General features: G+C 44.3%; 1 protein-coding gene across 1 annotated transcript in view; it reads left to right on the top strand.

Annotated features, from left to right (window-relative positions):
- The window catches only part of LOC120786331 (ectonucleotide pyrophosphatase/phosphodiesterase family member 2), a 36,333-nt gene continuing 11,109 nt past the window's right edge, over positions 1 to 25,224 (top strand). The window contains exons 1-24 of the mRNA XM_040121750.1: positions 1 to 158; positions 2,288 to 2,393; positions 2,972 to 3,121; positions 4,389 to 4,514; positions 4,615 to 4,675; positions 5,763 to 5,860; positions 6,147 to 6,226; positions 6,471 to 6,590; positions 7,600 to 7,655; positions 8,818 to 8,883; positions 10,201 to 10,273; positions 10,432 to 10,540; positions 11,608 to 11,733; positions 11,822 to 11,853; positions 12,002 to 12,129; positions 12,436 to 12,514; positions 12,957 to 13,044; positions 13,571 to 13,743; positions 13,905 to 13,965; positions 14,492 to 14,631; positions 15,688 to 15,829; positions 16,522 to 16,599; positions 18,486 to 18,618; positions 19,551 to 19,704. Coding sequence (XP_039977684.1) covers positions 141 to 158; positions 2,288 to 2,393; positions 2,972 to 3,121; positions 4,389 to 4,514; positions 4,615 to 4,675; positions 5,763 to 5,860; positions 6,147 to 6,226; positions 6,471 to 6,590; positions 7,600 to 7,655; positions 8,818 to 8,883; positions 10,201 to 10,273; positions 10,432 to 10,540; positions 11,608 to 11,733; positions 11,822 to 11,853; positions 12,002 to 12,129; positions 12,436 to 12,514; positions 12,957 to 13,044; positions 13,571 to 13,743; positions 13,905 to 13,965; positions 14,492 to 14,631; positions 15,688 to 15,829; positions 16,522 to 16,599; positions 18,486 to 18,618; positions 19,551 to 19,704 — 2,397 coding nt within the window. The 5' untranslated portion in view covers positions 1 to 140. The remainder of the gene's footprint in view (positions 159 to 2,287; positions 2,394 to 2,971; positions 3,122 to 4,388; positions 4,515 to 4,614; positions 4,676 to 5,762; positions 5,861 to 6,146; positions 6,227 to 6,470; positions 6,591 to 7,599; positions 7,656 to 8,817; positions 8,884 to 10,200; positions 10,274 to 10,431; positions 10,541 to 11,607; positions 11,734 to 11,821; positions 11,854 to 12,001; positions 12,130 to 12,435; positions 12,515 to 12,956; positions 13,045 to 13,570; positions 13,744 to 13,904; positions 13,966 to 14,491; positions 14,632 to 15,687; positions 15,830 to 16,521; positions 16,600 to 18,485; positions 18,619 to 19,550; positions 19,705 to 25,224) is intronic.

Here is a 25,224-nt window from a genome sequence, read left to right as displayed (position 1 = left end):
GAGAGGCAGTTGGACCCCTGCGCTCTGCTCCATCGATCTGCAGAGGCGCACAGAGGAGCTTCCATCGGACGTTGGCCGCAGTCTCTGAGCTTTCGGTTTTTTTCAGGGGGAATGCCAAAAGTGGATTCACTGTTTGCAACATGCTACTGGGCAATTTGGTACGGTAAGACTGTGACAGTTTCGTTGTTTGATTCCCATGTCGCTTTGTTTTAACTTTTCATTTGGACGGTTGATGTGCCCCCCCCCACTCCACTACCACTACCACCCCCCCCCCCCACCCCCCCGTCACCCCTCCCCCCCACAAAAAAAAGTAGAAAAAAAGAAAAAAGGATTGCGCTTTGCAGAATTGATGTATCGACCTGTGGTCGGGAGAACTGCACTTTGCCTCACATCAGCACGAGCCGTGGAGTTGTGCCCTAAGGGAGAGGAGATGACAGAACTCTGGTTCTGGAGCGGTTCTGACTGCTGCCTGCGGCTGACATTGGGTCGGGGCGCGGGATGTGCGGTGCTGGTGATGGTGACGGTGACGGTGATGGTGACGGTGACGGATTGCCGGGAACAGCTCAGTGTCAACAGAGGTTTGTTTACCTGGGGGAGACGAAGGTAAGCTGTGGGCTGGTGGTTGGGGTCTGTCAGGGCCTGCGTTTGACATCATCATCATCATCATCATCATCATCATCATCAGCTACTGTAGGAAGAGACCCGAGGAGGCACCTCTGTCTTTTTTAATGAATGAAGTCAATATGTTAAATTCCCTAGTGATCAAAATCGTCCGGTAGTAAATATATAATATTCCCGTAATGAGAAATTATAGTTTGTATGTGTTCAATTTATATATATGTATATCTCCAATACTACAGGTGTTGCTATACAGCCTTCTGCCACTATATCTGACTGCTATCCCAAAATTCAAAACGTGATGGGATCTGTTGCAGGATTGGTGCAGTGTCCTGGCCACTGTTTTTTAAAGAACACAGCTCTGCAAGAACGTGGCGCAAGTGGTGCTCAGGTTATGCTCTGGCTCAGTGAGCTGTGTAGAGCATGAACACAGACGCATCCGTCGCTTAATTCAGTAGCTGTGGTTCCCAAACGTTTTCCGTGGAGCTCCGGTGTTCCTGGAAGGGTTTGCAGGAGCTTTCTTGAAGATATCAGTTGTATGTTCGGAAGCTGAAGAGCCAGCAAACACCTGCGTCATTTAAAATCAAATCTGAGCTGTAGCCGTACCTCTTGCTGTGAGCTCCTGGCGTGAAAGACTTTCTGAATCTTTGGGCACGTTACCACTGCGACAATACGTTCGATGCCTCGTCTACATCCTCTTGAGCTGTAGATTCACACGCTGCTTTTCCTAGAACGGCCCCGAGGCGGGCAGTGCGAACCGTCGGACGGTAGACTCATCAGTAGAGATCAGCTGTCTTTTCCATTCCGGCATCAGCCTTAAGTTCGAAGCCAGCTCTGAAGATAAGTGGGATTAAGTTCGGATTAGATTTAGGCAAACAAAATAGCTCGGTGAAGAAAGTAAAAAAAAAGGCTGCCAGAGGATGTGTTATCCCTCCTAAGTGCCTTGTGTTTGAGAGGTTGACAACATCTTAAAGTTTTGTGTAAAAACATGTTCATTTACCTTGCGTTCGATTTTCCCGGTCTTCTCCACAAACGCTCTGGTCACGAACTGCCTTGTCCCACTGTTTTGTTGTGACTCTAACTTATTTCTTTCACTGGCATTTGCTTCCTCCCCGTAGAAGCAGAGTGGCCTCATTTCCTTTCCTGGCATTATTTCTTTGAAACCCAGGACGGCCTGTCCTCTCATGGTGAAAAAGAACATCGTTTTCAACATTTGGAGGGAAATTGCTGTCGCTCTGATTGTGTACACATCCCAGTGAGCTCTGTACGCCATGTTGTGTGACCGCGGCGGGAGCTGAGCCTTTATCAGTGGCGGGCTAGCGCCGGGCTCTTCTCTGAGCTGTACAAGGAGCGGAATCACGCGACACTCAACTTCAGCTTTTCCAGGGTTTGCCATTCCTGGCTGCCCATTGACCTCTGACCCCTTTGGTGAGCTGTGAACACAAATGTGTCTCAGCGGAGAGGGAAACAAACCCCTGGTTTAGGCAGCAAGGTAGCATAGCGACCACCTTTGCGGCCCTGTTTTGGTGAGCATCGTCAGCAAGTGTCTGTGAGGAGACAAACGAAGCTCTGTTAGCTCCCGGCCTGCCGGCCTGTGGCTGAGCCTGAGCTTTGACCTTCAGGAGTGGGAAGTGGAGAGTGATTTTCCTGAGTCTGTGTGTTTCTGCAGGTAGTGGTTGTGATCTGCCTGTGGGGCACGGATGTCAGCAGAGCTTATGTGTTTCAAGCCAGCCGGCCTGCAGAGGGAGGAGACAGCCCACCACCTCACACTAAAGGTGAGATCACACACATTAAAATAATTGAAAACATCTGGGGTTTTTCCTTACGATGGAACAATGCTGTGGCTTTAAATGACCAAACTGGTGGCTTACATGTTTTAGTCCTTTCACTACAAATTTCTGATACTTTAAAATCTAAGACTTAAAGCCTGAAATCCAAAAGACAAGAAATGAGCAAAGAATGATGCCGTGAAAAAGAAGATAATCGACTTTGGTAATTTATGCATTAAATGAAACATTACGCCTCGGCGGCTAGCTCTAGAAAACTAAGATACCAAAGAATTTCCCAAAATGTTCCACTTGCCGCACAAAGATATTGCAACTTTGATTAAAAAAAAACGCCATTATTCAGTTAGACTGGTCTGCTGAATCCAAAAGCTGCTGAGTGGGAAGTCACACCACAAAGTTGTGGTCTGCATAAGAAAGTAGTTCTTCTCAAGTAAGGTGAGAGCGTATCTGAGGGGAATCTCAGATCAGTAATCTAGCTCCAAGAAGAAAAATGGCAGATGAAATTGCAAATTGCGGATGAGTCCGTTTGCAGCAGTTGTGTCTAAATGTGCCTCTCCTCCCTCCAGTCGTCTCAGAGTGGGTCAGCTCAGCGGGCTCCTGTAAGGGGAGGTGCTTTGAGCTGGAGGAGGCCAAACCTCCAGGATGCAGATGTGACAATCTGTGTAAAACCTACTACAGCTGCTGCTCGGACTTTGATGAGCACTGCCTAAAAACAGGTCAGTCTGTCTGACACAGCATCACCCCACCCACCCCACACGTCTCCTGGTTTCCCCTTGCATGTCCACGCATCTTAAATGTCTTTTTACTATTGTAAACTAAATCCCAGGACAAGACCAAACCAACATGGCTTCGGTGCAGTCTGTCTGTCTGTGGCTCTCAGCCCCAAGCCCAGTGGTTCCTACTTAAGATGGAAATCTTTAAAAAAGGCTCAGTAATGTTCCTGAAACAGCTTCTCACTGTTCTTTTTATCACGAAAACAGGAGGAAATAGTTCATTTTTTTGGGGGACTATTTTCAACGGCAGATTAATCCACATGTGGAGCCGTAGAGAGTGGTTCGGGTACCAGGACGGCGTGTGCGGGACTGGGCCAAAATAAACTCCAGTGTATGTGTTCGTGTTCCATGGAGGAACATGTCGCCCAGTGCAACAGTGTGACTCATTGATGAGATTTTAATCGTTTTTGGAAACAACGGAGCTCTATGGCTCAGAGGGACGAGATATAGAGTATCAGGCTTCGATACCCTCACGGTACTGGTTGACAGTAAGAAACGTATAAAATAAGGCTTCGTATTTTGTGCTCTGTGTAAGCGTTACTGAGATGGATTTATCTAAAGTTAAAATGACACTACATGTGAACGCGGAGGATTTAAACAGGGAAGGCCTTCCAGCAAATATAAACATTTCCTTGCAAATTCGTAAAAACCACTTTTATTACACACCACATCCTTTTTACAAATCATACCATTTTTTCAGTCACATGGAAAAAAGTTTAATTTTTTAAACCTGCCACTGCTGGTTCTCCTCCTGATAATAACAGTAACAATAAGCAGTAGTCGAGTCACATATGCAGCAGTGCCAAAGTCGCTCCAGCTCTCAGAAAGCTCAGTTTTCACAGCACGAGCCAAGAGTTAGCCAAAATGCTAATTTTCATCTGAGGCTAACTTAGACCTTGGCCGGGTAAAGAGAGTGGAACCACACTTTCATCTTGAAAACATTAAGCAAACAACACTGGGACATTTTCCAAAACAAGAGTCTCTCCGATTTAGATCTTCAGCCAAGAGCTTCTTGAGAGTCTTTTTTAGAGGATCTGTCGCATCATTTTTAACAGACTGTGGGTTCTGACGGTAGATTTAATTGGTCGCAGCTCAGCCTATTGATTGATGGTGTTTTAACGCTGCTGCCGCACTTTGAGGTTTGTTTACGGCAGTGAGGCGACTGTAACAGAGTGATACATAATGAACATTCCTCCTTCCCGTGGGTCAGCCGGAGGTTTCGAGTGCACACAGGATCGCTGTGGGGAGGAGAGGAACGATGACCATGCCTGCCACTGCTCGGAGGACTGTCTGGAGAGAGGAGACTGCTGCTCCAACTACAAGTCGCTCTGCAAAGGTACCTACCGTGAGATATTTTCTGGTCGACGACATTTACAAATAGAAAATGTATGTGCGTGAAAGTAGGTGATAACAGTGTTTTGTTGTTTCCCTCTGAGGTGAGACCTCCTGGGTGCATGGAGACTGTGAGGAGATTAAGAGTGCTGAATGCCCTGCAGGGTGAGTCCGAGACCGATGATAAACTCTTCTGATGAATTTCTGTAGCTAAATAATGTAAAAAAATGTGGTATTTAGTGATACGTTCCCACAAAATGCTCAGTAATGCATATTCCTACATCATTTCGGCTCCTTCGTTAATGTGGAACAAACAATCATTGCTTTTCCTTTTAATTAATACGGGCATATTTATAAACACGTTACAGCTAAGAGCAGCTTCTACAGTGTCTTAACTTTCAAACTCCTAATAAAAATTTAAAGAGTAACTTTGAGGCTAAAGGTTAAAGGTTGCTTGTATAGGTGTACTCCAGGGCGTGTCAGCACACTCTTGGCTACAGGTAAAGGAGCAACAGCCCACCTGAGCACTTCCACAAAACTGAGGGACTCGCAAGAGCCAGATCAAAAAAGGAGTTATCAAGATTGATCCGGCAGAGGTCGAGAGGACTCTTAGTCCTCACTAGTATGGGTCAAACTCCAAAAACACTGCATCGTGCATTTCCCACAATGCAAGGTGTCGTTAATTAGACCCTCCCTGCGTGATCAACACCAATGCCTTGCAGACCTAACATTCTCAAGTGATGTTACTTGAGACATTTCAGGCTGAAGATACTACTTCATTTCAGCCTCAGGAGCAGTACGAAGCCTCATTACAGACCATGAGTAGCACTATCCATGACTGGTAAACATGTATCCAAGTGCAAAATCAGTAGAGTGCCCCTTTAAGTTACTCTTAAAGGGACTAAAGGAACGAAAACAAATTCTATGTCTAAAGTTAGGGGGAGTCCAGAGGACTGCATCATGAGTACTGCTGTTTTAGCTGCTTGATTGACACAGCACCGACCGGCATGGCGGACCAATTACTTTGGGCACAATCAGTCTGATCAGTCATCACACATATCCATAGTAACAGGTCTCTCCATTCCTTGGTGAAACCTTTGTGAGAAGGTCTTATCGAGAAACTTACCCAGATCAGTGTTCTGTTTATCTTTTATCCCTCCATCGTCTCAGTGAGAACCTTTATGAACCCTGAAATTACCTTTCAATGGTCCAGAACCGCCACATGTATTTTTGTCGTCCTTGTGCTCCTCAGCTTCATCCGTCCTCCCCTCATCATGTTGTCTGTTGACGGGTTCAGAGCCTCCTATTTGAAGAAGGGCAAATCTGTCATCCCCAACATGCATAAACTCAGTATGTATTTTTTTTTCTACTTGTTACCCAAATGCAGTTGTAATGATCGCGGAGGTCATGACCTGTGTGTCTGTGTGGATCGTAGAGAAGCCCTCATCCATGTCATACAGTTATACAAGTCAAAATGCAAATTCTGCAAATTGCAGGTGTAGTTTGTAGCTGCAGATAACATGTGCAGTACAACCCAGTAAATTACAGGTATTTATAACTTTCACCCGCCTGATCTGAGTCCTTAAATATGTTTTACTGAGCCTAATTCTAAAGGTTTGCATTTGTTTCCCCTCAGGAACGTGTGGTACATCAGCACCCTACATGCGGCCAGTCTACCCATCAAAGACCTTCCCAAATTTATACACCCTAGCCACAGTAAGTGACACTGGATTACAGTGTGTCTGAATGACTGGTCCACATCTTTATCATGTAACACTAGACGGTACAGTGAAGCAGGGCTGTTAATATGTACTCCTATGTTTGTAGGCTAAGTAAACACGCGTTTGCCAATAGCCACGTTCAAAACGTTCTTACAGCCTGTTCACGTTGTGACACTGCTGTGGGACTGGTTTTTAACCTGTCAACTGTAGTGACATTGTTCTGTGGGTTCTCTTTACAGGGTCTTTACCCAGAGTCCCATGGGATTGTGGGGAACACCATGCACGACCCGGTGTTTAATGCCACCTTCAGCCTGCGCACCAGAGAGAAACTGAACCACCGCTGGTGGGGCGGACAGCCAGTGAGTACACGCTAGATTCCAGCTTGTGATTGGACTGGAATCGGTCCAAACTGACAGGCTGACTAAACAAACCAGAGTGGCAGAAGCCTGTCCTTGCTGTGTTTAGCAATCAGTGACCACATATCATTCATTAAGCCGATTTTAGATGTTGACACAGCTGAAACTTTTAGATATTATTGTTTTGGGATCAGTTAGGTATTAATTGGAACCGATAGCAGCTGGCACCTCAGATCACCTGCGCTAACAACAGTGGGGTTGCCAGGTTGGACCACCGTCCTAACTATGAGCAAGGCCCAGCTCCCCCCTTAGAATGCATTGGCGGCTAGCCTGTTGGCTAACAGGGTACAACATGTAAGAGAAGACTAGAGGTGAGCTAGCAGCTTTTCTCTGCCTGCCCCTCGGTGCCGAGCTAGGGCTAAACACATCACGAGCCTGTCCTATGTAATGGATTCACAGAGAAACTGATTTTTCTCACCTGAACCTTGGTGAGAGTTCAGTCACGTGTTTGTCCCCAGATGTTGCAATGTCGCTTAAATATACCAGAAACGTAATTTAAGATCAAGGGCTACCTGTGTTGGATAATGCATGTAATCACTATTTCCTTTAATTACAGTACTGTGTGTGAAGTAGTAAATAGAGATTTAGACACTAGGAACCCATCATCATCTATAGCATATATTATATATATACATACATATTGATTCTGAGCGGGTTTTGACTATGTAGCGTTTTCATGCAGTCGGTATACCACAAATTGCAGCTTGTGGCAGCTTAAAAAAAGACTTATTTAATGGTATTAAATGTTTGAAAAACCTTCGTTTTCTCTTTATGAAGCTGAATTGGCGTTCCGTACTCTACATTTAATAGGCTGTGTAGTATGGAATGAGAAGAGGGTCAGATGAACATTGGGGGATTTCAAGATGAAGTAACAATGGACACACAGTTCACACTATATGGACTAGATTGGAAATCTGAATACTAACCTTGTTTTTTTTACCTCCTGTTACAGATCTGGATCACGGCAGAGAAACAAGGAGTGAAAGCAGGCACTTTCTTCTGGCCTTGGTAATTAAGTTGGTACTAGAATATTTTTTAATAGCTTCAGACACTGAACACAGCACTGAACTGGTACCCTACAAAACCTTCAAGACTGAGTTGGGAGGATCAAGGCTAAAGGTGGTTTAGGGGGCACAGAATAGGGTTGTTGTGTGTTTGTGTAGCCATTGTTTTCATCTAAAAGTCTAAAGATCTAAAATTCTAGAAATCAGTCTATTATATATAGTAAATATATATTAAATCCTTGCATCTCGATGATTATATGCTATATCTTCATTGTGTTGTTGGCTGATATTAACAAAAGTCTTACAATATTCAACAATATCAAAAGTAAACTTTGTAATGATACTCACCTTAAATGTCATAATATTTGGAAAATTCAAATCCATGTACGTTGTGGGGATGACTGACAAAAATGTCACAAAATGTGATTGCTGGGAGTCCAAGCAACACAAAAATGGTAAAGCTGGAGGCGCTGAATGGCTTCTTTAACTTTACTTAATTTCTTTCTCAAATGGCAAATGGAAAGATATATACATGCTGCACACACTGTATATACATGTGTGCGTGGTTAGGAAAGAGATCGCTGGAGCTCCAGCCAAAACCTCGGGCCACGTTTACAGCAACGCAGAGTTTGTTTACCTTTCCCCTAATTGACAGATTCACAGCACAGGCACACGCATTTACATATCAATGACCTAATGGACACGAGGGCAGGAGTGGCTGGGGGCTCGTCACATCCTGAGACTGACTGACAATGGTCACAGACACGGGACAATACTCCCTACACACCCAGTCACAACGGAGGCTATTGATGACTCAAAGCAGCCAAAGCAGCAGTCTGTTGAGCCACGGAGCTCTGCTGATTCACATTCATGCACAGGAGCATCATATAACCAGAGTGACCTCTCTGTCAAAAACCTGGTCGGAACCAATGCATTTAAAGACCTGCGGTTAAAGGCTTAGACTGCTTTCATATACAGAATGTTAGTATTGATAGTTATTTTGTCATAAAATGTATTGTGGAACAAGCGGTTCTCATAAGTCGGGGAGTCAAGTATCAAAAACACATGCAGTGAAGAAGAATCTGATAACAGCCAGTGTTCATTCTTTGTGCCAGGCAGTGCATTTTTTTTAAGCGTGATGTCCATTCACCGTGTTTTGTTTCCAGGGTGATTCCTCTGGAGCGGAGGATTTTGACGATCCTGCGTTGGCTGCATCTGCCTGATCATGTAAGGTGTGTCTTTCCATTCTGGGAACTTCTGGATTTTTACAACCTGGATGGTGTAAACTTTTCTCACGGTGGAATCTTTGTGGTTGGTCGATTGCAGCAAAAGCACAGTTGTGACTAAACATTAACAAGACACCATTCGATTGAAGTGTCCCAATAAACCATGAAAGTAATCCATCTTATAAGACAAACAATGGAAACAGCTAAATAGAATGTATTATTGCCAATTTCTGCTCTTACTAGTTACATATGTGGGAAAGATCCTTCATTTGTGCTTTAAACAGCTTGTTTGAAGAGTTTTTTTCTTAGTTTCCGTACAGATACAGTGATATACCCTCCTTATATTTGTTCACTGCCTCACAGAAGAACATTTAAATTGAATTGATTAATTCATCGACGATTATAGTGGACAGTTTGGATGACTGACCGGGATAAATTTCACCTTCTTTTCACTTTCAAATGATTCTGTCTCAAGTATGAAACCTCTCTAATCTTCGGTGTGGATACCGGATGGGACCACTGACCCTTTTTGAGTGTCTAGCTTTGTCACTGTCTCCCCATACATCAGCTACAAGTTTTATAGGTGAATACAAAAATGTAATCACAACTAGTAGGGGTGATACGCATGTTGTGAAAAATGTTGAAATTTGAACACAGGCCATGTCAGGTCTTGGTGTGATTTGACTCATTTTCCAGCGGTGCTCCCTGCCTGCTCTACTGCCAGGTTTTCAGCTGCTTCTCCACTGGACTCAAGGGTGTGTCGGTCCCAGTGACTGGGGAGTGCCTCTTCAAGCTGTGTGTGCAGCTTGCATGAACAAGTGGTGCTCTTATACAACTTTTACCTGAAAATATGTACATTTTAGAATTTATTTCTGTAATTAAGGCCGTGCTAAACCTGACCTTAAAGTACCTAAATTGTACTGTATGTTAGAACTCGGTGAGTATGGTTGGTCCTACTTGGGGTATAGTCTGTGGAAGTTCCTTGTGTGTTTTATATTTAGTCAGGATTGTCGGTGAGTTGGCGAGTGTCTCTGCTGAAGGTAAAGTTTTGTTTCGGTGTCGAGCAGATGCTGGGTCAGTGAAGGGGTCGCGACCTGATTTGTAGTGATTTGTGAGGCAGGGGGGTCAGGTAGGTTTTTCGTGTTTCTCAGTTCGGGCTGAGTTGAGACTGTGAGTTGCTCACTGCCAGAAACAACAACCTCAGCCAAGGCTATTATCTTGTCCCCTCGTCGCGGCGACCTCAAAGAGCTCCCACACCTGAGGTCTACTTTTTGAGGTAAAAGTAGACCTCAGGACTAAGTCGTCTGTGCTTTCTCTCTGCAGGCCATACGTTTACGCTGTCCACTCAGAGCAGCCCGATACCTACGGACATCGCCTGGGACCGCTCAGCAGTGAGGTGAGTGTGGGACCTGAGGGTAGAAAATGTTTGGGTGAGTGTGTGTGTGTGTGTGTGTGTGTGTGAGTGGAGGCAGGACCTATGCGTCATTTTGTCATTACAATATAAAAAAACATCTCAGTCATTTGTTTTTTTTCTCCATTTCCCTCCGTAAATAGCTGGATAACACTCTGAGGGACCTTGACAACATCATTGGTCAGCTGATGAACGGTCTGAAGCAGATGAACCTGCACCGCTGCGTCAACGTCATCATCGTAGGAGACCATGGTAGGACCTTCGCACGACCTTTGAAGCCTGGATGTTTTGATCTGTTTTCTTTAGTTAAATCTGGCCAGTTTATTGAAACGGTGGATGAATACGTAAGTGGATCACTTACAAAAAAACGAGGGGTATGTAAGAGAAGACTGCTCCAGGACTGCTCGGAGGTAAAGTGGCGGCTTTTCTCTGCTTCCCTCTGGGTGCTTAGCTAGGCTACACACACCCCAAACCTAGCTCTGTAATGGATTCACAAGAGATACTGAGTTTCTCGCATGAACCTTGGTGGAATGTCAGTCAAGTGTGTTTCCCTCAGTGTTGCAGTGTCGCCTAAATATATTACCAGAGAGATCGTTTATATATACTGTATAAGAAAGAACCAGGGCTAGCTGAAAAGGCTGAGGCCACTACAGATTAACCCGAAAAAGAACAAACACATAATGATAGTGATGTATGATGATATTTGACTGGGCTTTGAATCACGCCTAATCATCTCCAGATGAACTACTGTACAAGAAGAACACATTTTCTCACTCAGTAGTGTCTAGGCATGCAAAGAGTCGTATCTGAGATTCCTGCCTCCACCCACTAGAGGTGAGAGAAATTTTGATTGTGATGCTCAACGTGTTAAGAACCAATATTTTTTTTAAAAACCAAAAACTTAAATGCAGCGTTTCCCAGTAGAATTCTGAAGTATCGGGTTTTCTGAGCAGGTTCAGGGTTTGGTTATTTTCAAATGTCATTTATTGAGAAGTTATGGTCTTCTTTCTACAAGAGAAACGCTCCCTATGACGACGGCTGACAGTGAGGCCTGAGTAACTGGGGCATTGTGTCTGGAAAGACACGTTGCGGTTAGGTTTTCCAGTCCCATTCACCTCCAGTGCATTTTCAGTGGCAGCACAAGTTTCAGAGGCAGATATGTCGAGATCTTGGCACAGAAAACCAAAACTATCAGTATGAACAGAAAAGTAAGTACGCGAGAAAACGTGTTTATTTACGTAACATGTTTTAGTTTTAAGTGTACTGACCCTTTGAAAATAATAGCCGACACCACGCCTCTCTCTGTTTCTGTGTCTCAGGTATGGAGGAGGCCCACTGTGACAGGACGGAGTTTCTCAGCAGTTACCCGCTCAACATAGACGAGATCATGCTGATCCCCGGCTCGCTGGGCCGAATACGACCCCGCGACCCCAGATCCACCACATGTAAGGCAGCGCTCTCTGGTTTAAACAGTGGAGATGAAGGCAGAGCTTCCCTAAGGCTCCACGTTAACACGATGTTGTTCTTTTCCAGATGACCCAAAAGTAGTTGTTGCAAACCTCACCGTGAGTACTACAGCACGACACCGGCAGTCACAGATCACAGACCACCTTTCCTGTAGTTTCTCTTGAACTGTCCAGTGCTGCCTGCGTTTGTCGGTGTGGGAGAACGAGAGAGGGGTCAGGCCGTTCACCCGGCTGTTTGTCGTTTCAGTGCAAAATGCCGACCCAGCACTTCAAGCCGTACCTGAAGCAGCATTTACCCAAGAGGCTTCACTACGCCAATAACCGCAGGATCGAGGACGTCCACCTGCTGATGGAGAGGAAGTGGCACATTGCCAGGTAGCCCGGAGCCGCTGCTTCAAATCCGCCACGTGCGGTATTTTAATAACAGTGATTTATTAGCTCGTCAAGTCCGAGGCCTGAGTGAAATTACCACAAAGAAATGAGAGCACCACAGCGGAAACCTTCAGCCTCTAGCAGCCCCTGCTCTCCTCTGGGGGGCAAGGCGGTTTCTCGAGTTTCTCTTTCAGTGACCGTGACAGCATGTTAGATTTCTTTCACGCTCCAGAAATCAAAGAGTGATTTTGTCGGTTCTATTCAAACGGTGCAGAAGCACTCATTGTAGGAAAAAAACATTTGTTTCAGGAAAATGCCCGAAAAGCTGAGGAGTCGTTGCGGATTCTTTGGTGACCACGGCTTCGACAACAAGATAACCAGCATGAGGGTAGAGTGCTGCTCTTTTTCTCTCCTGAATTCTATCACCTGTACTATATATATATATATTTTATTAAAGGTACCATGTGGGGTTTTTGACCATTTGGAGCACGGAGCATTGTTTTCACAAGCGGGTCCCCGTTTTGTTTCTGTCCCGTGCGCCTGTACGAGCACATTCCTGCCGACGGCGTCGCACTGTTGAACTCTTCGACAGGTGGCAGCAGCGCACCACACAGTCGGCTGCTTCATGAGGAATATCCATTCCATGCATTTGTTAGACATCAGGTGTAGACACGATGCTTTTAGGTGGAACTCTCAATCCAAACTGAAACTTTGTGTGTTTAGATGAAGACTCCACAGTTCTGTATTTCTCTGTGCTTAACTTGTACGTTCATCTTTTTTTTGTGTGTGTGTGTGTGTGTGTGTGTGTGTGTGTGTGTGCGTGCGTGCAGACGATCTTTATGGGCCATGGGCCGAGCTTCAAGTTCCAGAAGAGAGTGCCAGAGTTTGATAATATAGAGTTATACAACGTCATGTGTGGTGAGAATATTTATATTTCCTGAAATGACGTGAAATAGAACTGCATATGAACAGCAGGTCAGAAAATATGGTGGAACATTCATGTCTGTCCCTTGGTTCACTTGTGTTTATTAGGTCAAGAGAGCTAGAAAGTTGAAAAGATCTAAAACTTTAAAGTGTGAAGCGAATGTGGTGGTTGGACAGAGTTAACATCTCGATGCTTGTTTGTATGTGATTCACAATGTTCTATAATCTGAGCCACACATGCCCCAAAAAAATTGTGACTTTGTAAAGTAACAACAAATTAAAATGATTGAAATGATTAAAATATTTTTTGAAAAGATGTGGTAACGTTTTAGATACAGCTACACGTTGTTTAATAGAAGATCTAGTCTAGTCAGTACTTTTAGGTGGTATCACAGGATATATGCTTATTTTTAATCTTTGATCTTTTAAGAGGGCTCCTACTTTCTTTTTCCAACTACAAAATCAAGTGTAAAAGAAACCAACATTTTCCTGACCAGCTCTTCTGTGCTCCCTGCGTCAGACTTGTTGGGGTTGAAGCCGGCGCCCAACAACGGGACACACGGCAGCCTGAACGACATGCTGAAAGAGCCACCGTACGCGCCCGGCATGCCAGAGGAGGTGACACCGCCGTCGCCGGCGTCGGACCCCGAGGTCGCCGCGGCGCATGACCTGGGCTGCAGCTGCGATGACGAGGTCAGTGGCGGACTGTCACGTCCCACCATCGGACCAAACTCAGCAGGCTGCACCGTGCTTGCGAATGCGTTACATGACCGACACGTGAAGTTAATCGACGCTCGTCCGTGAAAAGCATGAAAGCCAGCTGACGCCTTGTCATCTGTGTTTTTCTGTCGCAGAACAAAGTGGAGGAGATCCTTGAAGCGTTCAGTCCTGCACCAGATGGAGTCTACAGTTACAGTAGGTTTCTCTTACACCTCCCTGTGTTTTTTTTTTAAGGGTGAACAACAGTGTCGTGGACCGCGGGTGGGCTGCGTGGCAGCAGCTGCCCCAGAACGGCGTTGTCTCCGCTTTGAAAAATCCCAGAAGTACGGCAGTGGTTTTTGAAGTGGCGCGCATTCAGTAAAAATGTTGGTGAAAAGTGTCAACACATCACACACGACCGTAATTCAGCACCGAGGCTCCGGGTTTAGTTCCAGTTTCCCCCTCCTGTCAAATTCCACTCTCTTTCGAAATGCAGTACCAAACCATAACTTCTACGACGCCCTTTAGTGACTGGCACAGACCGCATTAACACGGACAGCTGTCCTGCACAGCTTCGTATCAGATAGCGGGGCACGGTGTTTAGGGATCGTATGACGTAATCAAGCAAGATGCTCTGTACCGAAACGTCATCCTCCCTCAGTCGATAGGGAGGTTGGAAGCTACTGTCACTTAACTGACTGACTGTGTGTGTGTGTGTGTGTGTGTGTGTGCGCTTATGCAGACAGCACCCACCTGCCGTTTGGTCGTCCAGCGGTGATGTTTGACACTCAGTACAGTTTGCTTCATCATGTGGAGTTCATCAGTGGGTACAGCAAAGAGCTGGCCATGCCTCTGTGGACAGCATACACACTGCCACGACAGGTAAACACACACCTGTTGTTTTTTTTTTATGAACTTCACATTACTGCCCACTGCATTGCTTTAATATGGATTTCTTTCCTTACAGTTAGCCACTGTTCGGTTCATCTCTAGGAGAATCAACTTGCAGCAGGTGGATTGTCCATCACACCATTAATTACTGTCAAAGTTAAGTCCTGTGGAAATGCAACCGCAGGAAAGGTGTTTTACTGTCGGTGCATACAAGACCAAGCAGGCATAAAAGTCTCTCCGAGCTTGTCGCTGAGCTGCAGCCTGTTAAATGCTAGAGGGGCACAAAAGCTGCTGTGCTTTAAAACGTCATCAGTGATTGCCTACAGTTCGTTTTTTCCATTTTCAGTTTTGACGAAACAGCTTTTCAGGAACTTGTTCGTTTGTCAACAGTTCCGTTATGTCGGAGCACCCTTGAATGCACCATTAGGGGGATCAAGCCCAACCCTGCGTGCAGCGACACGACTTCACGATTATAGCGAACTTGAAAAAGAAAAAAACACTCACGGTGACTAATTTTCACTGTGATGGTTGGTCTACCTGCAGGCAGGTCTCTCCGCGCCTTGAAAAAGGCACTTTGTTTTGAAACCTAGCACGCTGCTCCGTGTGGCCATCGAATCGGCCTTTTTCCTCCAGGAAGCACTGATCCCACACATTTGGTGCCCTTTGACATTGTTGTTTCCTCACACAGTTTGTAGGCTCCCCCCTGCTCCTGACTTTCAGCCTTCCACTCCTTCGAGCCAAGTCTCAGGTTGTATAAGTCCTCGCAGGCCACGTCTTATAAAACACATGTTGTTGTCAGTAGTGGGTGAAGGTGTGTTTATGTCAGGGCAGAACATGACGGAGCTACAGAAGCATGTGAACATAAACAATAACAAGTCCAAAAGCACCAATAAACACGCAAACTCTGTGTCCGACTCTCTGAACACACGGTTGTCTGATGTTTACAGGAAAATGTGAGCTGCAGGTTTACAAGATGCAGCTGCTCACAGGGGGGACACGCACGCACACACACTCCCCTGTCCTGTGTTTGGTGTCTGTGTCTCTCAGGAGGACGTGACTCCTGTGCCGGAGGTCGCCCCCAGTGGTCAGTGCATCCGAGTTGACTCCAGAGTGTCGGCTGATCACAGTCAGAGCTGCACCGCCTACAGCCAGACCAGCCACCTCACCTACGGCTTCCTCTTCCCCCCAGGTAAACCTGCGGGACGAGCGCGGGACACCCTGCGGAGGCGTCTTAGTACTGTGTCTCATAACTGACGCCAGGTGCACGATCTCTAGAAGCCAATTCTCATCTTCAGTGTCCGATGTGGGCTTTCTGTCACGGTAGAAAAGCTCCTTTTTTAAGTTTGACAAACGTTATGGTTACATAGTCACTCAATCTGTTGATAACCATATATTTCCTTATCATATCTTACAAGATATCTTGCATTCATATATTTGCTGCACTTTTGCCTTCAGTATTCACCAAGATAACAGAACTGATTGCGTATGTATTTCGCTCGAGGTTAGGGTGTTACATTAAACAACTGTAGTCCAGTCAGCTGCTCTTATAACTCTTCTTTTCAAGAACATATTTCCAAACCTGCCGTGAGAGGTTAGAAATGATAACAGGTAGTCATGTAACATCTTGATGCTGTTTTCTTGTCCTGACATTTTCCAGCAGGGCGTGTTCTTAAACGGAACTCCGATTTTTTCCACGCTGATAGCAGATCTTGTTATTTGTTTTGCTGATGGAGCAGGTGTCTTTGGAAAATACTTGCTTTGATATTTTCTTTCTCCCCCTCCTTGTGAGGGTTCTCTGACAACAGTGGTCTCATATGGTCTCGTTTGGACGTGGAAAAGCAGCAGATAATAAGATCATGTGTTGTGTTATCTTGTTGACAGGGGTAGCGTCGTCTCCTGAGACCAGATACGAGGCTTCGCTCATCACCAACACCGTCCCCATGTACCCCGCCTTCAAGAGTGAGTCACGTCACCTTAGCTCAGGACTTAACTCGACCGATGCAACAGGCGCCGATTCGTGGACGATTTGCGAATGTCAGATTTCACAAAGGACTGTTGCTCCCAAATGGCAGATACGTTTGCACGTCCCACAAGGCGTTTGAACGCAAGCAAGCGTGCTGTTTGCTTTGGCTAAGGAAGCATGCTTCCATGCTGAAACGGACTCAGATATGAGGCTGCCAGTCTCCTACGGATTCTTCCTGGAACTCAGCTACGGAAAAACAAAGTGGAAAGCGTGAAACATCTCCTTTGATTTTCTTTGCACGTTTCATTTCAGTGTTTTTAGTGACTCCTCAGTGGTGAACTCTTCAGTCTACGGAGATTCCAAGCGAGTGGACAAAGTGACTCAAACACCTTTTAATCCTATAAATTCCCCGAGTCCTTTGTAGTCGTGGCCCCCCCCCTTTTCTTGCCTTTATAGGCAAGTAAAGTCAGTGAACTGTGAGTTAACGAGAGCATCAGTAGTGAGCTCAGAGGAAATTTGGGGATTTGCGGCTCTTGTCGGTGCCGTCACCATATTCAAGGAGTGTGTCTGTACCAGGACTCCAAGCATCAGCCTTAAAGTTGAACTGATGCCTCCGATATATGAACAAAAGTGGTATTTTCCGCAGGGCGTTCTTCAAGTCCTTTTATCGTATTCAGCCGCCTGCGTGTAACAGATTTACGCGTCCCATCTCTCTTCCTGCACACGAGTGGCGTCCAGCCGTGTCACATGAGACAAAGCGCAGAAACGAGGTGATGTCGGCTCCTGAGAGAGGACGGCCTGACACCCATTGTTTCCGCAGAGAGAGAGAAGACTTATCAGGGCAAAACACACACACTCTGTGTCCGAGGGGCTGTCTCATGCAGATACACATAATTCATTATTGTTGCCGGCTCTGCGAACGCCGCGTGTGTCCGGAGGAACTCATTGGTTCTATAGTAAGGCTGCGAAACGGACAAATCTTGTTTTCCAGCTCATTTAAAGACGTTTAACTTCTCCAGAAACATTCGATTTGACCATTTCTTCAGATTGTTTCTTAACGCAGCCTGTAGTGGGTGACTTGAAAACTGACACAGAGAACTTATGCAGAGCTTTTAAAGGCAAGTTATTAAATGAAATGGAAATGAAATGAATAAAAGGCGTAGTCAGGGAAGCATTGTTGATATTTACCCTGAGATTATTTCTGAAGCGAGCAACAAAGTGTTATTTAAATAACAACCGGCAAAATTGAAGTATCAAGACACGTCAGTCTTCTTCTTCAAGGTGAAAGCGCAAGAACTTGTCTTTGTGGTACTGAGACACGGTAGGAGACACACACTTTCTGGATGGTATTCTCAGCATATTGCTGTTGAGCGAAAACCTTGGCATTGTAACTCAGAGTGTGTGCGACTTCGTGTTTTTATTTCATTTGAAGGATTATACATTTTCATTGACATATTCTCTACGGGCCGATTGAGTTTTAGGATCCCTGGACTTCTGCGAATTTTCACAGCCAGTTACGTAGGACGCAGAAATGTCATCAACCTTTTAAACAGGCTATTTTTGGGCCAAATAACAGACACGGATTCTTTTTTTGTTCTATCCAGCTTGTTTTCTTGTCAAGGTGGAAAAACCTCCTTTGAAAACAGCTTTAACGTCAATGTAGAGTCATCTTTCTAGTCACCGGAGCCCACTTTTTTGCAATAGAGAAACTCTGAGATTATTACATGCCTTGAAACGAAGACTAAGACTTTTTTCATTTAATGTTCAGAGAAACTTTTTTTTGTTCTTGTTGTTTTGTTTTTTACAGTGTAGCCGATATGAATCAAAAGGTCAGTATTTGCTTTGCGCAGCAGCATCTCACTGCTTATTTTCCCGCTTGCAGGAATGTGGAGTTACCTGCAGGGGACGCTGCTCAGACGTTACGCAGACGAACACAACGGCATCAACGTCCTCGCCGGGCCCGTCTTCGACTACAACCACGACGGCCTCCGCGACACCACGGAGAAGATCAAAGAGTAAGGTTCAAAGGTCAACCGCTGGAGGTCAGAGGGACCCAGTGGAGTGGTAGAGCACCAGTAACACATTCGATTTTTTGTTTGTGTCCTGCACACACTATTCCACCGGTCAGCGGTCGGAGGCAGTAACGTGCCAGTGAATAAAGAGACTGCAAGCCAGCAAACACGGATGTGTACAATGTAGGTTTTCAAATTCAAAAGTGGCTGAGCGATCTTTTTTTTTTTTTTAAGAGGATGGTAAAACATTCACTTGTTTATTAGGCCTCAGAGATTGAACCTAAAGGGTTCCGCTGATAAACACTGACAGTAAACATAACTTTGTTTACCAGACGTCCGCAGGGTTTAACAAAGTGAAATTTACTCAGAAAGAAGATGTTTATACTGCTGTATTGCTGTTCTTATTAAAGCAGCTGAACACTTCCTCCACCAGTGAAAACACTGGAAAAGCAAGAAATACTTCCACACTGGATGATTTCAAAACTTATCCAGCGCTGTTCTTTTTAAAAAATGACTTTCACATAAGTTGTTTGTTTAAACGTTTTTATTTAATAACTGTATTGTAGTAATATTTGATTGCTAGAGATCATTTGGACAGATTACTGTGATGTACCTCCATTGTTCTCATGTGGTTATCGTTACTTTGTGTTGTAAAATGTCTCAATGTGCTTTGCCTGAATCCAGTAGTCCCAGCTGTGCCAGCTGTGCCAGCTGTGCTGTGCTGGGACTACTGGTTCAAATTACCAGCTGAGCTAGGCCGGGCGCATTTAAACTGACGTTTTTGAAAAGGTCATTATTGGTTAATGTGCGTGGCCCCCTTTGATCAATCAAACAAACAACCGACAAAAAAACGAACCAAAAGGAACCTTTAACTTCACAAAGCACATTGTTGCTGTTTTGTAACTGGGATTTCTCTCCTCCCTCCCTCGGTCCAGGTTTTCACCCGACGCTCCGCCCGTCCCCACCCACTTCTACACTGTCGTGACGAGCTGTCAGGAGCTGAACCAGACTTTGGAGGAGTGCGACGGAGCTCTCAGGGTCTTTTCCTTCCTGCTTCCTCACAGGCCGGACAACAGTGAGGCCTGCAATGTGAGTTCAAACGATGCCCAACAGGGGGCGGCAGTGTCCCAGGTGTCGCTGCAGCTGCACCGATGCAGTTCAGAGCTGTCAGTGGTTAAAGGGGAGCAGAGGAGAGTAACTGATTACACGTACTCAGGTACTGTAACTCTATACTGTACCGAATATTTCCGTGTCCATTTATCTGAAAGCTACAGCTACTACTCTGTTTACAAATCAAGATTTTACACACAAAACATACAAAGAACTTTTCAAATACGGCGCATTGAAAAAGATTAAACTAACCAACAGTATATAAGATGTGAGTTTAAATCAACTAGTCAATAACTCAGTTATCTGAAATTTATCAGCAAATCTTTGTCATTTTTTGAACTGCTAAAAATACCAAACATTTCACGGCCTCAGATTCTCACATGTTGCCTCTTTTAAAGTCCGACCTTCTGACTTTCCCCAGGGGGTTTTCCCAGTCAAACCGCAGAAACTCAAAGTGACACAAGAACAATAACACCATAGTCATGTGGAGGTGAGGATCAGTATTTCTGGTTTGTCCCGTCGGAGGCACCGGTCATTTTTCGAGGCCGCAGTGTGTTCAAATGTTTTTTTGATTTTGATTGATTTTTATATTTCTTGTCACTGTTAATATTGTCAAACGCACGCGTGGTAGACGGGTGGACTGGGAAATTAAGACATGCAAAAAATAAAGAGGTAGTGCTGGACACTTTCAGCACTAAAATAACTTACAAAAGCAATGTTTTGGTGGACCGTATTGGACCTTGCTCACAATGTGAAACAGCAACACCTTCACACTCCACCCCCTGGCTTACACGGACAGGCTGTTATTTGATCAAGTACTGGTATTACCTATAATGTGCCTGGGTTTACCCGCTTCGGTATCACCTATTTTTGTCCCGTCCATCCAGTATTTTCCTTTTTCGGGTTTCTGTTGTACTCGACGGATCTTGAGATGTAGTACTCGTCTCATTTTATTTCCTGCAGAGGTTTGCGACCAGGCTGCAAGAAAACTATGGGATTCAGCAAGAAGAGCTGAATAATAATAATAATATAATTTTCCAGGCTGTTAGAGGTTAGTTTGGCAATAATGGCCTTGGACCTGTCGCAGTTTGCACAGCAATTTTTTTCCACATGGCCCCTACCGAAATGATTATGATTTGTGAACAGGCATGTAAAATGGAAGTCCATTTGAGCATAATTGTTGAGAGCAATTATGGAAGAGTTAAGGATCTAACTTCGCTTCTTGATGGTTTGCAGACATTTGAGTCAGCTCAGTGGCGCCACACTCTTCTCTAAAAATCCTCTGTTTACAGAAAGTAAAAACTTGAATTCGTTTTGCAGGTGCCTCCACGGGGCTCCGGATGTGCAGATGCCACTGCACGGAGATAAACATACTCTACAAGACGTCATAAATTAAACTGTAGCTCCCCTCTAAAGTAGAACCATTACAGCTAGCAAACAGGAGCTTTGTGCTAATGTCATGATGGGATTGTTCATTGATCCCAAGCAGCCACCATACTTGTGCTTTTCTGCTTCAACCCTGTCGAGTCATTTATTATGGAATTTATCTTTGTTTACAGCGTAAAACCTCAACAAGTCCTCTGACCCCATTGACTTATGGTAGTTTGGCCCTCCGATATGGCGCATAGGAGGGTCCCCTGCAACAGTGCCCCTACGGCGGCAGGTGTACCGGATCTTTGTCATCACGGTTACAATAATAAACGTGTGGTTAAACGTATGGATCGGTTTAGTTTTGGTTTTGGGAAGGATCATGCTGTAGGTTACAATAAGTACGTCTACGATGACTATATGTTTCCACATTGGCCTCCACTCCCCCTTCCGTCATAATTACTATGGCCGCTGGAGTTTGCCTAAAATTAAAACATAACTATGGGTTATAATAAGCTGCTTGCACGAATGACCTCTTGGATCATTTTTTTCCAGGAGGACTGTCTCTTAAAAATAACCCTTAGATAGACTATACTCTATTTTTCCTATGTACAAAATTGGACATCCGTGATTGGTCCTCAGATGTATTGGCCTGGAAAGGTATAATCATCTTGAAAAGCCTCCAGGTCTCCAGGAAAAAATTCTCCACATCTGCTTAATCTTCAGATACAGACATGGTTTGGATTGGGATGTTTACTGTTTTAGTTTTACAGATGGAAACCCATTTATAAAAACATGCCAAAGGCTGTGGCCTGTCACCAGGTCCGTTAATATAGGTGTTCTTGAAAGGATAAAGCTTGTGTTATTCTGTAGTCAGCCTGACGGTGTGTGTGGTGTGTGTGGTTTCATGGCGATGAATGGACTCAGAGATGTGACTTTAATAGTTTTTGGGCGGCAGTGGAGCTGTGTGGTCCGGAGGAACATGATATCTGGATAAACACACAATGCTTGTTAGTAGGGTACATTCATTGTTGGTTTTTGTTTGTTTGCTAAAATCAGCTTCATCAGGTGCTAGTACGTAAATGTTATATTTCTCAACTAATATTCACCCATGTTTTGTTCAGTTTTTTCCTCTTGCAATACTTGATGCCAATTCAATATTAGATTTTTTTTCATCTTTAAGTCAAATCTCTGTACTCTGCCGAGCATTAACATGCCGCTGTGCGACATTAGCCACGGTTGAGCTTTTCTCACTATACAATATGTTGCTTTCACTGCAAACTGTAGAAAATGTGCATGTAGCACGTGTGATGCTACCCGTACAGTAGATACTGAGCTTTGAGTTACCTGCATTCTTATCGGGTTGAGACATGAGGATTCGCTCTCCATGACATCATAATCTGAAGGTGGCACGTGTGCTTTAAACTAAGGGAACTCCCTTTCTTCTATCCTAGAGTTATTACAGCACAGATTCTTTACAGATGACAGTAGAGATATGCAGTCAATCCCCAAATACCAACAAAATAGTGCAGTATCGTGTTTTTTTTGAGTCATACGGTACTAAGGAGGTTAGGGAACCGTTAAAGTCATGGGTGAGAGAATCCAGTGCCGTAGGATTGTTGGGTCACAGTCATAGTAGGATGTTTTTGTATGCCCAAGGGAATGGATGGGCTGTGGTGGAAGATGGCTGAAATAATGGATGGAGGGATGGGAATACAAAGTTTGTTTTAACATCTGTTTAAAAATGATTGACACCCCGTCATATTTTTAAAAATGAAATATTGTGAGCTTTACACTCTGTAAATGGGCATTAGAAGAAGAACTCTAGTTGGGAGTTAGAAGTCTCTGTCTTTCTTTATTTGTGAGAACCAATACTGACATAATGAATTACCTAGCCCCTGACCCTTACCTTAACCATTTCACCTAAACCTTACCCGAGTCCTTACCTGTACCTAATTCTAATCCTAAAACCAAGGAATGGCTGCATCTGGAATGACAAGAGAGTCTTAGCAAATGGGAACATCAGGCAGACATGGATGAAGTAAGCAGAGAACAAGCAGGAACTGTGAGTCGCTTACTTTGAGTGATGCACCTCACCCGAAATAGATTGTGATTTGTGGGCAGCAGAAATTCTCCGTATTGTGGTCCTGTCTAGACTTTGCAGAAATGAAAACTACCCTCAGTAATTTTGCAGTGTAGCAGAAAATAGGTTCTCAGATTATAAAATGAAGTCCCCGACTGTAAAAAGGTAGAAAATGATATCGTTATCCTGTAAATATTAATCAGTTTGGACAGGTCTTTAATCTGTGATGTGTGGAGTGAACGCCGGTGCCTGTGGTTTATTTCACAGTTATCATTAGCAAGTGTAAAGATGGCTACACACACACACGGCTAAATCTGGTTTAAACGTGGTTGAAAAGAAAGCCAAGATTACAGTATTTCAATGATATCATTTCACTGCATTTGAAGTGAAGTCATTCAAATACTGTGGAAACAAAAGTATTATGTACCCTTGTTCTCCTGGACGTTGTGCTTACATCTCACTCTTGTCTAAAAGACACAGTTTAACGTTTAATATATCACTCTGTCCAATTTGTGATCTTTAGAAGTGTGCATTTTTTTTTTTAATAAATCAGCAGGCGATTCGCCTAGCTTAGCATGAAGGCTGTAAGCCAGGGAAAACACAGCCTGGCTCTCTCCAGCCTTCAAATAGTGCACCTACCGGCACCTCTTAAGCTCAGAAAGGAACTCGTACCGTGTTTGTTGGATATGTACACAACCAACAGCCCAGAGTAGCACATTGTGGTTTCATGGGGAATTACAACCTATTTACTCTGGACACAGCCAGGCTAGCTGTTCCTCAAAATGTCAAGCTAGGGTGGAAAAAATAGAAATAGATGAGGAATCTAATATTTATAGCAACATTTCTTGTGATTTTAGTACAGCTGACTGCTCTCATTGTTACAGGAACCTGTTATGGGAAAGGAGCTGAGGGGAAGCTCCTCACTGTTGCCAAAATGTCAGTGTTGCGGCAGGCTACAGCATGTACGACGAATTCCAACATGATTCATGCGTGACATTTCGTCCCCCCTCGTATATGTAACACACTGCCACTGATATGGCGATTAAGAAAAAGTTATGAGTCAGAGTCCGTTAAAAAATTCAAGTAAAACTGCAATGGGAGTCGGCGTGTTACGCACAGAAGGTCACGGAAATTAAGCAACAACCTAAAAACCAAAATTGGGGGCTGTTGCTGTGTCATTTACATTTGGGTTGCAGTACTACAGTTTAGCAAGAAGCATGTGTATCCTAAACTGCAGCTAAACTTGAAACTTCCACTCCGCACAACTGATTGAGAGGAACCCGGCACAGTGTCGCTGTATATTCATTTTTCTTGGTATATTTAAATTGGTTTCCGTCTTCAGATTTATTTTTCAGTGTAAGTAACCATATCACTAATTGCGGGAAAAGAATTCATAAATACTAGTGGAACAATATAGTGTGTGTTTTATTGTTGAAAGTCTCGTTGGATTTTTGATTATCACTAGCATACATTTTATTTTTCGGCTTAAATTGCAGCTGCTGTGTCTTGCAGAAATCTGAAGTTTAAGGTCATGAAGTCAGTGTGAAGACGGAAAAAGGTGTCACATCTCTCTCACTTTGTTTTTGAACTCAAAAAGAGGGGGACTGAAATCTGAAAAGCTGAAACCAGTTTTCTCGATGACCAGTTTCAGGGAATAACAAAGCTGCGAGATTTCTCTTGAGTCCGCTCTGAAAAGTTGATCCTTGTTGTCATCATACTTACAGTTTAGCTGCACGTTAACCGTGGTTCAGCTGAACCTGGCTAAACACATAGCTGATATATAGCAGTGTAACATATTTCACTTTAGAGGCACCTTGCCACCTCTACATCAACTTAGACTGTTGCAGGATTATTTAAAATCTAAAAAGAAGCGCATTCATTCGATTCAAGATCAAAAGTAAGCTCATTGTTGTTCATTTCAGCGTCTTCAGGCAATAAATCTGTTAAAGCGAAGGGTTGTCAGAACCATGGACAGCATCGTGAGGGGAGAGGGAGACGGACACACGTTTCATCTTAGTGGTGCTAAATAATGAAAAGCAAAAGGAAAA

This window comes from Xiphias gladius, chromosome 24 (assembly GCF_016859285.1).
Source record: "Xiphias gladius isolate SHS-SW01 ecotype Sanya breed wild chromosome 24, ASM1685928v1, whole genome shotgun sequence".
NCBI classification, from domain to species: Eukaryota; Metazoa; Chordata; class Actinopteri; order Istiophoriformes; family Xiphiidae; genus Xiphias; species Xiphias gladius.
Note: the sequence above shows the minus strand (reverse complement) of the source record. Positions and strands in the feature narration are given on the sequence as shown.